Here is a 14,913-nt window from a genome sequence, read left to right on the forward strand (position 1 = left end):
TAAAAGCAGAGATAAAACTGAAAATTGAGTCATATATGATTAAAGTTTATTGGTAGAAGCGAATGACAGGGGATATTATTGCATTTACTGACCAAAGGGACTCTAACGATTTAGTTTGTGTTCTTACGCCATCTATTGGAAAATAAAAGATAGCACATCCCAGATTGATTTAGGCAGCCTTCAGGTCTGCTAGCAATAATTCAGATATACTTAAAAATGTGTCCTCGGTAGAGGCCTGTGATTACAAAGGGCTTTTGAAATGAAAAAGGAATGTTTAGTATAATAAGAAACAGCACCGTTCAGTACAGTATCAAACAGTATCAAGCAACTCAGTGTAAATCTGCCATTCCTACATGAACTAAAAATGTGCAGTTTGCCTGGTGTTGAAGACAATGGAATTAATTTTGCAGTCTAATTCAGTTAGCATTTGCAGTTCTGTAATTGTGGACTGGGTTGGAGGTGTTTGGACCTGTGCCTGCATTGTCCGCAGTTTTCCTCTGGAAGGACTTGAAGAATCTTGGCAGAGACACTATCCTGTAAGGGTTTTTCTTATACATCACTGCTTTGTGCGTCTCTTCTCTGGACTCCTCCACATACGCTGCAGCACTCGCCACATTCTTTTCAATGCTGTTTATCAACTCCCCCTGGTGGACATTTAAATGGAATTCATGTGATCCTGAATCCAAATATTTACAAAAAATATCACGTCTACCAGACCTGACTTTCCAGAAGCAAAGCCGTGTCAGCCAAGACTTCATGCAGCTCTCTGATGCTTGCCTCCAAGTGAACAATGTCCTCGTGACGAGACCTGATCTCATTCAGAGCTTTGCTTGAAATACTTGCACCAGATTCAACTATCTGGAAAACGACAATTAGATTGTGACAACCAAAAGGAAATTAAGCATGTCAGATAGGTGTGTAGACAAAACCCAACTGACATCAGATATAAAAATGGTCACATTGTGGCAGTTCAGCATCTCCTCCAACTCCTCATCTGTTGTCACTTTGTCCACTGTGCAGGAAAAACAGCACAACAAATTAAACCTTTATTGGTCAAGTGACAAAGGTCAAGCTTAGACGGAAATGGTCTGAAGACCCGGGAGAAAATTATATTGGACAGGTTGTTAAAAATTTTTGCTACTTTTCACAAAGTCTTATATTAGTCTTAAATCTTATATGAGAGGTTATAACTTTGCTGGGTTTTACAGTGTGATTTGGCTGGAAGTCGTCTCAATGATCTGACAACCTTGGAGACAGACACAACAAAAACTCAGTTTTGCGTTTTCAACCATTTAGACTGAGACGACAGTAGGGACTCATCAAGATTGAAGAAAGGAGAAACGTGATGTCCACGTACTATGTGTGGAAGCTAGGTCTGAATAATATTTGATTTTCATAAAGCATTATTTTTTATTTATCTTGTGCAGGAAATTTTGAGTTTAGACTTGTTAACCACAACTGCTGATCTTACCATGACAACTTGTGCATTCGTCCTTAAGATGAACTAACCAAAGTTGAAAAAGGATGTGCCTGAAAGGTGTGATAGACGCACTTTAAAGATCAAATTTGACGGGCCAACACCATATTTGTTCAACCAATGGCAACAAATACATGAATATAATAGCCATGACTCCTCTCAGGAACTAGAAGGGTATAAAAGGAGGTACCGCTCCCCATTCGGGGGAGACACGGTGTTGCAGACATTATCCTCTGTCTCATTGTTTTCTCCAAACTGCTGTTTGTAATAAAGAAGTCTTTCTCAATGTACAAAACTTTTGGTTTTCTTTGTTTCCCTGGACAAGACAATCTGATTATGAATAAATACAACTATGGCGGGGGATGGCGTGGCTCAGTGGTGGAGTAGTTGTCCCCCAACCCAAAGGTTGTGGGTTCGGTTCTCCACCCTGATGAACTCGCTTAAGTATCCTTGAGCAAGATACTGAACTCTGCATTGCTCCTGGTGCTGTGTCACCAGTAGGTAGATGGCAATGTAGTGTAAAGCGCTTTGAGTACCTTGAGAGGTAGAAAAGCGCTATACACAGGGGTGCACATAAGTGGTCCACATGCGCGCATGCGTACTGGACGTAGTCAAACGCGCTGGCCCTCAACGGCTTTCATACGCTTTTGCGTACCGATGGCTGACCATTGTATTTGCGGCGGACACAGGGGTGCACATAAGTGGTCCGCATGCGTACTGGACGTAGACAAACGCGCTGGCCCTCAACGGCTTCCATACGCTTTTGCGTACCGATGGCTGACCATTGTATTTGCGGCGGACACGAGAAAATCACTTCTCAAAATGTCAAAGAGGCAGGCCCCACTGAGTAATTATTTCCGTGTTCCCCCACCCCCGTCAAAAGACAGACAGACGACAGAGACGTCACGTGCTACGGAAAAAAAGGACTTTTGCTGAAAAGTGGCTACAGGAGGTACCATGGCTAGAACCAAATGATGCTCGCACGGAAATGTGGTACAAAATTTGCCGTGAGAATCCCAATGTCGCTGATAAGAGCAGCGCATTTTATGTCGGGTCAAAGAATTTCAGCCATCCAAACTTTGAAAAGCACGAAAAAAACAGCATGTGGCAATTAAGCAAACTATCGATGTCAGACAGCACCCCACTCGCCCTATAGACAAGTAGCGGAATAAAGTTAATGAAGAACATCGCCATGCACTGACAAACATGTTTTTGCTCGCATTTCACAAAGCTAAACATGCACGTTCAATGAGCTCTTATGAGGAGGACATCCCACTTTTATAAAGGCTTGGAGTTAATGTGGGAGCCGCATAATGCCCTATATTTTGAATTTGCAGTGCTTTTATGTTTATTTCTTTACATTTCACTTCAAAGTAATTGTCATTTTGTTGTGCCAGTTGATGTTAATCAAGCATTAATTGTTAATATAATTAATTAAAGGTAATTGGCTCTAAGTAAAGCTTGTCATAATTTTATTGCATCAGGCGGGTCGGCTCCCAAGTTCAGTGAGGACCAAGTCACATCTCCAGGTCCTCCTCTGAGAACCTGGGCAAAAAAATATGTGCACCCCTGGCTATACAAGTATAACACCATTTACCATTTAACTATGAATTAACATTTCAACAAAAACAAAACTGACACCACTAAAATGCATCAAAGAATAAATACTGTACACTTGGCTATGGCCAGTGACACTGAAGCCAATAGGTTAAAAGGAGTGGCCTAAAAAGGGTTAAAGGCGTTCATGATTGTTGAATGGCCACTAAACTAAACAAATTCCGCTATATTCCAAATATCACTTCATCAAGTGCGGGGTGAAGCGCCTTACAACAGTGCCTTGGCACAAAGATTCCATAAGATGGTGCTAAAGCAATGCATTTACATTAGACAGGTTTGACTAGAGCAGGGGTCGGCAACCCAAAATGTTGAGCCATATTGGACCCCCCCCCCCCCCCCCCCCCCAAAAAAAAAAATGTCCGGAGCCGCAAAAAAATATAAAGCCTTACACTAGCCTTATGATGAAGGCAACACATGCTGTATGTAGCTGTATAAGATTTTAGCCTACTATCAAAATGACTGTTGGCTAAAAAAACATAATGAGCCTTCATTATTTGATATTTATTTTCCCTGGAGTGCATCTAACGCGCGACCTGACTACCCTGTTGTATGATGCCACCTCAAGTTGAACTTCATTACAATATAAATGTATTGTTTCTTTTATTTTATGAAATTAAAGAAATGCAATAAAGACATACGATTTTCGATGTCATTTTTATTTTAAGGTTTCGAAAAACAAGAAAATGGAACGTGCTTAACATGCCCCTTATCCGGGCATGTCTTTGATTTTGTGTATTATCTCGGTTTTGTTTTTGAAGTCTGAAAATAGGTGTTCTGATATGTTGTTGAATGTCTCCTTCATGTACTCACCATCTGTGAATGGCTTTCCACGCTTTATTATCTCCCAGGTTGCAACAAAACTTGCAACAGTTCTGGGATTTGGCGATCCAATCCACTTCTTAAGTCTATTTTTGCGCTCCTTAAATTCTTCAAAAGTAATGCAATCAGACTTTTTCTCTCAATCCCAACTGGGTACTCAGCTTCAAATGTAGCATGCCTTCCCTGCAAATGTCTTTCAACATTACTCGTTATTTGACAACTTCTCGCAAGAGAGTAAACATTCAGGCAATCCTTCCGCATTGGTAATGAATGCAAATGATTCGGTCCAAGACACCTTGAATCCTCGGTTCTCCTCAGTTATTTTTTTTCTTTTTCCCTTTCGGATCCATGGCCTATCTCGCAGCCGCCGGTTTGTTTACAATAGCCACCTGCCTGGCACCCCACCCTGCTGATAGAAACCTGTGTCACAGGCTATGATGCAAATCTTCGTTGACAGAAATTTTGAAATTTAATATTTATTCTACTATTCTATTTTTTCAGCATTGGAAAACGTTGAGAATGTGTGTCATTTTTGTCCTCCTACAGAAACCATATCAAAGCAAAAAATATATTTCCCTCCCCCATCTTTTTCCATGTTCAAACATTGTTGAAAATGCTCCAAGGAGCCACTAGGGTTGCACTAAAGAACCGCATGGGATTTTCAAAACACGGGTTGCCGACCCCCGGGATAGGGCAATAAAACAGGAATTAGTAAGCTGTTCAGTAAACACAGAAGAGCAACACTCCACCCCCCTCAAAACATTGTGAATAGAAAATGTGCTGAGGAACACTGTTAACCCTGATTTACATAACTATGCTACATGAATATAGATTTGCAAAACATCTTTAAAAATTTTGTACATTATCTTTTGTCAAATTTAAGGCAGTTTGAACTATAGTTGTATACAGTGGTAGCTTCACTTCTGAATTTTAAAAACCCACATTTCATATTAATCTTTTTTTCTCCCCTCTGAAATTTGTATGGGAAGGCAGCTAGCGATAAATGGAGAAATGTCCCAGACTTACCAATCTGTAGCTGTCTCTGAATGTGGGCTTTGCATTTCTCTCTGAAGGCCACCTGTGTGTTGTGGTGATTCGTCATTAGCTCAGCAAAGCAGCGTGTTAGATGTGCATGCTGGTACAAGGGACAACAGCAGTTAAATTCAAATTATTGTTGGGTTGGGAATGGCAATTAAAGCGCTAAGTCTGTTGTGCATTGTTGCTCTTTGTTCAGTGTGCACCTACAGTTATGTGAAAAACTTGGGACACCCACCCCATTAAATATTCAGTTCCTTATTAAGAAATGTTCCCATATCAATACCTGATCTTGTTTTTCTTTATCTCTCGAAAAGAAAGTGATTTAATTGCAGGTAAACAACAAACATTAACATTGTTTTACTCATCAAACCAAACACAGTATCAACAAAAATGCATATTCTGAGGAAAAAGACCCTACCACCTAATAGCTAGCGGTACCCCCTTTGGTTGAAATACCTTTAGTGAGACGCTTTTTGCAGCCATCTACCAGTCTTTGAAATCGGTCTGAAGAAAGTTTGCCCCGCTTCTCAACGCAAGACACTTTCAGATGTGAGATGTTTGAGGGGTTTCCTGCATGTGCCCGTTTCAAGTCACCCCACAGCATCTCAATGGGATTAAGATCTGGGCATTGACTTGGCCATTCCAGGACTCTCCATTTCCTCCTTTTCAGCCAGTCCTTGTTGGATTTACTGATATCTTTTGGGTCACTGTAATGTTGCGGGGTCCAATTTCGCTTTAGCTTTAATTTTGTCACAGAGCTCACATGTTCCTCAAGCCCCCTGTGATACACGATAGAATTCATTGTGGATTCCATGATGGTCAGCTGGCCAGGTCCTGCAGCAGCAAAGCATCCCCAAACCATAACACTTCCACCTTCATGCTTCACAGTCTGTGAGGTTCTTTTCCTGGCATGTTGTATTACGCCAAACATGTCCTCTGTTCTAGTGTCCAAATGATTCAATTTTAGATTCATCTGTCCAAATAACATTATTCCAGAAGTCCTGGTCTTTGTCTACATTCACTCTGGCAAACTTCCGTCTGGCCTTTATGTTCTTGGAGAGCAAATGTTTCCTACTTGCACACCTCCCATGAAGGTTAAACTTGTGAAGTCTTTTTCTGATTGTTGAGGCATGCACTTTCACATCAACAGTAGCAAGAGCCTGCTGTATGTCCTGTGATGACATTTTAGGGTTTTTGGAGACCTTTTTTTACCATCTTGCAGTCTACTCTCGGGGTGAACTTGCTTGGAGCTGGGCATGTTGGCAGTTGTTTGGAATGTCTTCCACTTGTAGACTTATTTCCCAGACAGAGGAAAGGCTGATTTAATATCCTTTTGATGTGTTTTGAAATCCCTTACCAGACTACTCTGCAATCCTTTTTCTGAAGGCCTCCGAAAGCTCCTTTGATCTCACCATGGTGTTTTCTCTCACTTCAACATTCAGGGGCACACCAAAATAAATGTGAGGTTTAAATAAGGCAAGCCTCCTTCAAAACACTGGGCAATGATGTTCTAATGATGTGCACCTAATGTGATACCGCTGTGTGCGATTTTAACCATTTTAAGTGGGATTGAATGTGGGGGTGTCCTAATTTATTACTCAACAGAAATTGCATTTATTTAACGTTACATTTTACAGAAAGTTGTTAAAAAAAAAAAAAAAAAATTATTTTTTTCCAGTTTTAATTGTTTAGTTCTAGTAATCTCTGGAGATTGTTAAAATTGATATCAAATATCCATATGACCAAATGTTAGAAAACACACAGGCTTCCATAGGGTGTCCTAATTTTTTCACATGACTGTGGTTCAGCAGTGTATTAAATACAAATTAAAATGCTGCCAGACCTGATTGTTCTTAATACGCCGCATCACTGAGGTACCAACGTCACTGCAATCTGCTGAGAAACCATCCTGCAATGCTAGAGAAACACATTCAAATTGGATATTTTATCCATGCTAACGATGGTGAAATGAAATGACAAGGGGAGGGAGAAATGTTTGGTTCCTCTCAGTGTGACTCTGAAGAATTGTTAAAGGACTCGTTTTCCTTGTCTCGCTACCATATTTGCCAAACAAATACATGCTAATTTAGTATTCAATGTGAGAATATGTGGAAGTGCAAAGCACTGCCGATCGTAATCATAAACAATGATGCAATTAAAACAATTTAAAAACAGTGACAATACCACTTAAAGTAAACTAGCCATAAAGAAACATGTACTGTATACCTACTAGTAATATGATTTTTTTCTTCCTTGGAGTTTAGTGATCTCAAGGTACATCTCAGTATTGGGAGATTGTAGAAAGTGTCCTCTTTTTTTTTTTAGTTAAACGTCAAAAGGATTATAGATTCACTACTAATTAAATAGTAATTTTTTCCTTGAGTATTTTCCTGAGCTTAATGTATGTTTTTATCAAACCAATGAAATAACAATTTTTCCATTCATTGGCTACCATTGACGGCGAGAGACGTCAAGGCCATCTAAACAGGGACGGGATGGCAGCAATCATTCGCCTGTCTATTCACGGTATATATATATATATATATATATATCGTTTTTTTGAGTAGCAATACAGTCGACTTTAAATAAGCACACAATTTGTTGCAAAAGTGTTTGCTGGCAGACATATAGGTAGTATACAAGAGTACACATTGGATGTATGGGGATGTATGTGCACATTAATATAAATGAATACTGTGAAGGTCTTTTTTCCAAAAGAAAAAAATGCACCTACTCCTTAATGAGGCTCGGAACACATTTGCATTAGTCTTGATATTGTTGTTGAGCAGCTCCAGCTCGTCTCTGCATCCTGAGAAGAGCACACAGATTATGAGTATTGAAATAAGTATTGTCCGTCAGTGGCACGGCAAGTGGGGTGCTGAGGGTGCTGCAGCAGCCCCTGTTGTTGGGGAAAAAAGAAAAGTTTTGGCACATTCTTTTCGTGTATGTGTTACAAATAAAACATATTGAAAAAATAGAGTATTTAATTTTGGGGATTAATAGTATGCTTAAAAGGTTTTTGTTTTGTTAATAACACCACCTAACACCTTGCTAGCTTACAGGGTCACGTTGAATAAGGCGCCAACTGTTGACAGAGGAGGCGTTAGCATTGCACAAAAACAAATTAGCGATATTTTCTTTACAAAAGCAGCGACATTTTCTATAATTTGAGGTCAAAAATGAAGATGATCGTCCTTTGGTGTCTTCAGATAGGTAAGAGATGCTTGCATTGTAGCTATATCATTGTTTTTTTAATTGCTCTTGAGCTGCCGCCTTGCAGAGTGCTGTTCTATGTTCATGTGCAATTTATTTTAGTGTTGTGAAAAGGGGATGTCAAACCGAGGGCTATTGGCCCTTTTAGTAACTTTTTTTTTTGCTTTAAAAAAAAAAAAAAAAAAAAAAAAAAAAACATTTTCAGTGTTGGATGAAACACAGTTAACTGTAAACCATTGCCAGTAAACATACACGCCCACATAAGATATACTGTAAAACAATTGTGTTCGTGTGTCATTGCGCCGTCTAGCCGGGTGATTTTCATTATAATACAAGGGCACTTTTGTTTCCATTACAAAAACTCCAACACACACTGCAGGTGAAATAGAATGTTGTCTTTGTAGTAGCCTAGTAGTAGTATGTAAACTATCCATTAGGCCTATGTACTGCCGTTGTGCACGCCTTGTATGAAGAAACGGCGTGAGAATGACAAATTTGGACTGAAACATCTGTTTTTGAATGGGTAAAAACCAAGGGCGTAGGTTTGCATAGGGACATAACACTAGCAACTTTTCAGGATGGTCAAATTGTCCCCACCAACTTTTAAACAACCTTATTTGCATTATATAATTAGTTCAGTTATATAGGTAATTTAGATTGTCTAGTTTTCATATGTTGAAAGGCTAGAATTGACACTACCATTATTAAGTGATTTACAGTACTTTAATTTTGTTCAGACTTACATTGAACCCTTTCCACTTGCTGAATGTGCCAGTCCATTTTTTTCTCTCATGTTTGATTGGCTGATAACTTGACCCCCCCACTCTCACACACACTCATTCACCGTCCCCTTCGAAGACGAGGGATATTAGATTTTTTTCCCGCCAGCAGCAGCCACTTTAAGTAATGTAAAAATGTTAACTTTGTGGAGGTGGGGAACACAAAAATTTTGCTGCTGAAAGTGCGACCTGCGTCAGAGTTAGCATAACATTAATCTGTGCTAATTTCTCGAACTGGAGGAGGAAGCTGCTTTGAGAAATAGCCTCCTGGATGTTTTCTACTGTTAACATTAATTAAACTAAGAAATGTAGTGAACCAAGGTTTATACCCTTCTCCCCAGTTTTCATTGTTATTTTATTTATGTGGTCTTAAAGCAGCCCAAAGGAGCTTTCATTTTTTGTTGAGTTTGGCTGTGCTTGTGGACAAAAACAGTAGTGTTTTACCTGAAGGAAGACTCCATTTCTATTTATTTTTGTTATTCCCTGACCAACAAGTTTTTTTGTCATATTTATTTGTACAGACAATTTTAAGTAGTATTAAGACTTTTTTTTTTTTTTTCATTCCTGGATAGTTGAGATGATTAACACGTTTTGTGTACGTAATATAATGTGTGTTGAAATACTGCAATTTAAATTTGATAATAAAATCCTGACATTTATACTGGAAGTTTACAAAATTAGGTTAATATTAGTGAGAAATATAGCCCAGACCCCCGTTCACCCAATCTGTTTGGTTTTATTAATGTCCCTTCCTCAGCAAAAAGCGTACATGCAGGTTATATCGTCCCTACCAATATTGAGACCAAACCTACACCACTGGGAAAAACTAAAAAAGATCCTCAGCACCCACTGCTGTGAGTGACTTCCAGCGCCCCCATTATACAGGACAGGATACTTCAAATACAGTATGGTTGACTAGTAGCACCATAAACAAGTGAATCAACTAGCAACTGCATTCAACAAGTGTTTGATTTTGAATGTTGAATTCGCACAAAATGTCCCCTTACTCTTGTCTGGGTTTGAGGAAGCAAGAAGACTAGTTTGTCTTTTCTCCACTTCTTCCACTTGACATGACATCTTTTGTATTAGGCTCCTTAGCTCGGCTACCTGTACACAAACAAAAGTTGTCAAGACAGCTGAAGGCAACAAAAGACAAAAAAAATGCCCAGCTGCACACTTACCGTTTGAAAAAACTCCTCCATGATGACTTCACTTCTGGTTGCATGTGCCATAATCACAAAACGCTGCCTTTGTTGTTGCTGAAGGTAGCTAATATAGCCGTCTAAAACGCCACCTGTTCCACCTGGCAGGTACGCCAGATGCGACAATTTTGTTCTCTTTTGGGGACACTTTTTCAGAGAACTAAAAACCTGACAGTCGTCAGAATCTGGAGTCAATTTGAATGTGCAGACCACGACGTCGACAGGTACCGTCGGAAGCCAAGTTGAACACACCTGCTCCAAGGCGCGATCACGTGAGTGCGCGGTCACGACAAACGGCAAACAAAGAACCAACCACCTTGCTTGCACAAAGATAAATACACTATTAGTAATAGTAACGGTGCACTACATTCGAGGTCTTAAACGAGTTGGGAAATGGCGTGTCATTTTTATTTTACCTGGTTCTGCCAACAAAAAGTAGAATAAAAACATTAAAACGGCCGAGTAAAGGAGGCGGCTTCGAGGCGGATGACGTCACACGGACAAAGAGTCAAATAGCGACAATTTTTTTCAGAAATTCATTTCGTTTCAATCCGTGTTTAATTTGTTCAATCATATTTAAAACAAAATCAGCCAGAAACCTTTTCTCATCTCATTTAACAGAATGAAATCACCAAAATTGCATCTTCTTCTGTTCTTACGTCAATGCCTTTCTTACCCAATTATAATACATTTCATTCATTAATTTATTATCATTCAATATTTGCTTCATTTAGGGGCTTAAATTAAGTTGTATTTTACATGCAGTGACAAATCTATTAAATTCAATACATGAAGTAAATAGTCATGGATTGTTCATTCAATCATCTTCCAAGGTGCTTATCCTCACAATCTGATGAAAGCCAAGGTGGAGTTGGACTTTTGGCAGAGGCGTAGCAAGGGTCCCCGGCGTCCCCAGGCAACAAGCAACATGGGGCCCTTCGAGACTGTGCAAGTAAGGGGGACAGTTGGACTTGGAGCAATTTTGTGACCAACGTCACAAAATCACGTGCTCGCTGTATGGTTCCGCCCCCTTGTCCGTCATTTTGTGTCTGTATTATCAATGGTCTCAATTGATCGAGCAATTTATAATGCATTTCATGGAAGACCCGGTGCTTTCGGATGCCGTAAACTCACTTGATGCGTTGCATAAAAGGCGTTATGTGGAAAAGCTTCAGTTTATCCATTCGCCAGATCCATATTTGATGCCTAAATCGATGTTTACCCGCTGTCTCCGCCGTATTTGCCTGACATCTGCTAGCTACCCTGATATGTACAACTATCTTGTCCACACAAAATCAGCCTATTCTCACGAAAGTTTGAAAAACTTTAAGAGCTTGGAGGCTTATAAATACTTCGTTGCTGGTTGGGTGAAACAGGTCCTTGTCCACGAAAATTCGGCAGGAATCTATCTTGTGCTTGGAAAGGTGAGTTACGAAATTTTCATTTCAAAAACTTTTGTTATTGCTAACATCCACTGTCAAGTCTAATGTATTTCATATCGTTTGTCAATGGAGTTAGGGCTTTTAATGTTTATATGGTTTAGCGATACCACTCTCACTACATACATACGTGTATGTTGTCGGCGATTAGCCTAGCAATGATCTTAATTGTGGTTGTCAGCCCAAAACCCACTAAATATATATTAAATGCATCTTACCAGATATAAAATGACTACTACATAATCTGTGGTAATCGTTTGGAGCCCAGTTTTCTCGTCGAATTGCAGCAGCCCATCTCGCTCTCTTCTCTCCGGGTCTCTCGGAATCCGGTAGAACTTCAAGTCTCTTCGTCTTCTCCGTCTATCTTCTCTGTTATTGCAACCGACCGCCACACACGCCTTCACCATTTTGATTATTAATGTTAACGAGCAGAAAAACACGTCGTAAATAGGAGGAATGTACGTAGCCGTAACAGGTAAACATGATGTGTTGACGGACAATTGGGCGGCACCAGTCAGGAGGAAGGAGTTGTGACGTCACGTGGGTAGGGTCTATAGAAGAAAGACTAACAATCAGTAGTCAGATTGGCCCTACAACCCACCCAATTCAAATTATTCCGTAAAAACCACTGATTGGTGGACTACTGACCGAAATGAGTATTTAATTTGCTAAAATTGTTTAGGATTATTTTAGATGCATATATGTTTTTATATTTTTCTTATAGAGTATTTGGCGAGGAATACGACAGACCCATTAATACTTTTTTGGAAAAATCACCATTTCTTTGAGTAGTCACATGAATGATGAGGTGGCCTGTGAAAATCAACGTTTAACAAGGACTAACCAGAGAGTACTTGGTGAGTCACTCTTTAAATAATCATGTGGTATTAACAGCTGATTGGACTTTCTTAACCCTTTAAGGTCTGGGCCTATTTTGTCTGATTTTGCATGCCTTTGAAGTTGCCTTTATATTTCAAAGAAACAATTGTTTACGATGGCCTGGTTTGGTCCCTTTTTTTGTGACACCTTGAACTTCATGTCCAAACTGTTGTTTCCTTCACTGACCAATTATATATAATCATTTTGGGCCCAAAAAGACCAAAAATTCCAAAATCGTTTTGTCAAAATTTTTAATATTGATGTCCAATTGACAACCAAACATGCGTAACGAACCGTTTTGAAACTTTGTAATATTTATTCAACATGTTAGGATGAACATTCAACCCAAAAAATTTAGAATAAATAGTCTTATATTTGACAATTCAACATAAACAACAGGTACAGCCATTGGCGTTTTTTGCCTTTATACATGCTCTAGTCAAAACAGGTTATATACAGCAGACCGAACAGTGAAAAAATATATACCATCTAACACAAAAAGTGTTTAGAGGCCATCTCTTTATGAGTTTAGGTATTGCGGCCCATCACCTGATGAAAACTATGTACACACAATCAAGCTTCTTGAACACACATTTATATACACAAACTGAGAAGACTGATTGTGGGAAAAAATATATATATATAACATTGGGAAAAAAAAGTATTTTCAAAAATATTTACAATAAACAAGTTAAATTTTTTTCAGGCATGCCACTCCGAAAAGCAGTTTCGTCCTGGAATTCGACACAGGGCGACATCGCACAGCCCACACCTCCATGGTGTGTCGGTCCTCTTTCCACCCTTCCACCCTTCCGTTTTCATTTCACTTTACTTTCATTGTCACTATAAATGTACATGAAAAAAAGTCAGTATTTATGAAAATAATAAGTATAAAATAAAAATATATACAGCAATAAATAATAATGGAAATCTATATGTATGACAATAGAAAGAATACCATAGCTGAATATGTGCTACATCCCTAATCTTCATATAGAAAGAAGATCACCACAATTATAAATTCCTGCCTTGGATACACACAGTGCACGTACGACTTTGATCTGATATGCAAATTTTATTATTATATACACAAACACACACTTATATTGCATCAAAATTAACTTTGTCTTGCATTATCAAAAGAAACTTTCTCAGCATTAAAAAAAAAAAAAAGTGAGTTTGCTTACCTCTGCTCGTCGATGGCGTCACCCACGTGTTCAAATCCGTCACTATCTTCACTCGAGGACTCTTCCGAAGAAGACGATGATGACGAATTTGGACCATCCTCTTCCTCAAGTTGATCAAAAAGCACAATTGCTTGCGCTAAATTTAGTTTTCCGTTCATTCTCAAAGTCACACAAAGTCGCTGCTCGATCCAAACGGCCGTCGCTCGCCACCTCGCTGCTTCAGAACACTCCTCCCTCTCGTTCGGTGGAACCTCGCACGGCAGTTATATTTATTTTAAAAAAACGCATTTTGTGCTTCCACTGTGACTTCGAAAGGGTTCGTTTGATTTGTGTTTTTTTCATGGAGCTTCAGTTTTGAAAAAGGACAAGAAATGATGGAAATATAGACATAAACAAATGATCCATGCAGCGTTTTAATGTTTTTTTGAGAGGACAATAAAACTATAAAACTTAAATGACAAAATCTCACGTTTTAGTTGGTCGATTGACTTCAAATAATAACGAGAGTAAACCGCAACTTCCGCACTTTAAAACGAGACCAACCAACGGCATGTGGGTGACGTAATTAAAACGTGAGGGCGCTTCAAAGACGACGTGCGCTGAGGACGCGCCGGCGCGTCCTTCGACTCTCAAGGGTTAATCATATATAATCTACGTGACATGGTTAGTGCTGATTGGGATTGATAACAGAATTGCTAGATAATCTGCCAAATGATTCCATGGTATTGAAACACTCCCTACACTTGTCGCTGCGATAGTGCAGTAAAGCTGCGTGTGCTAAATCTGTGGGCCCTCTTGGGGGCCCCTGCTGGCTGGGGGCCCTGGGCAGTTGCCTGGTTTGCATAATGGGACGCTACACCTCTGACTTTTGGGGCGGGGGGGGGGGGGGGGGGGAGCAATTGTCAGCAATAAAATTAACTTACAAGAATATTTATAATAATAAGTTGAAAATAAGCGTTTTTCTTTCCCATCATTTTTGAGAGGAATTCTAAATCAGCCTGCTTCGGACAGCTACACTACTTCGTCAAGATTGTCAGCCATTGAATATGGTACGCCCGCCGGTGTTCTGTCAAATTTTCACCCCATCAGAAATTGCAACTGTGTGTTAAAAATAGTCTCGAAGACAGCAGTTAGAAAGTAAACACTACAAACTTTCTTTAAATTAATATAGTAAACACTACAAACTTTCTTTAAAAAAAAGGAATATTTACTTACGTTTGATCATGGACGGACATGTAGAAAAGTTCTCCTCAGACACATCCT

General features: G+C 39.4%; 1 protein-coding gene across 1 annotated transcript; it reads right to left on the reverse strand.

Moving 5' to 3' along the window:
- Positions 1 to 33: 33 nt before the first annotated feature.
- On the reverse strand, positions 34 to 10,610 carry LOC130905713 (syntaxin-2-like). The gene is made up of 9 exons (XM_057819330.1): positions 10,562 to 10,610; positions 10,125 to 10,465; positions 9,951 to 10,050; positions 7,686 to 7,760; positions 6,795 to 6,868; positions 4,940 to 5,048; positions 939 to 1,012; positions 718 to 858; positions 34 to 644 (listed from the first exon to the last, which is right to left on the reverse strand). The coding sequence occupies exons 1-9, from the start codon at positions 10,593 to 10,595 to the stop codon at positions 417 to 419; spliced, it is 1,176 nt and encodes a 391-aa protein (XP_057675313.1). The 5' UTR covers positions 10,596 to 10,610; the 3' UTR covers positions 34 to 416.
- Between the last annotated feature and the right edge of the window lie 4,303 nt (positions 10,611 to 14,913).

Source organism: Corythoichthys intestinalis, chromosome 17, assembly GCF_030265065.1.
Source record: "Corythoichthys intestinalis isolate RoL2023-P3 chromosome 17, ASM3026506v1, whole genome shotgun sequence".
Taxonomy (NCBI): domain Eukaryota; kingdom Metazoa; phylum Chordata; class Actinopteri; order Syngnathiformes; family Syngnathidae; genus Corythoichthys; species Corythoichthys intestinalis.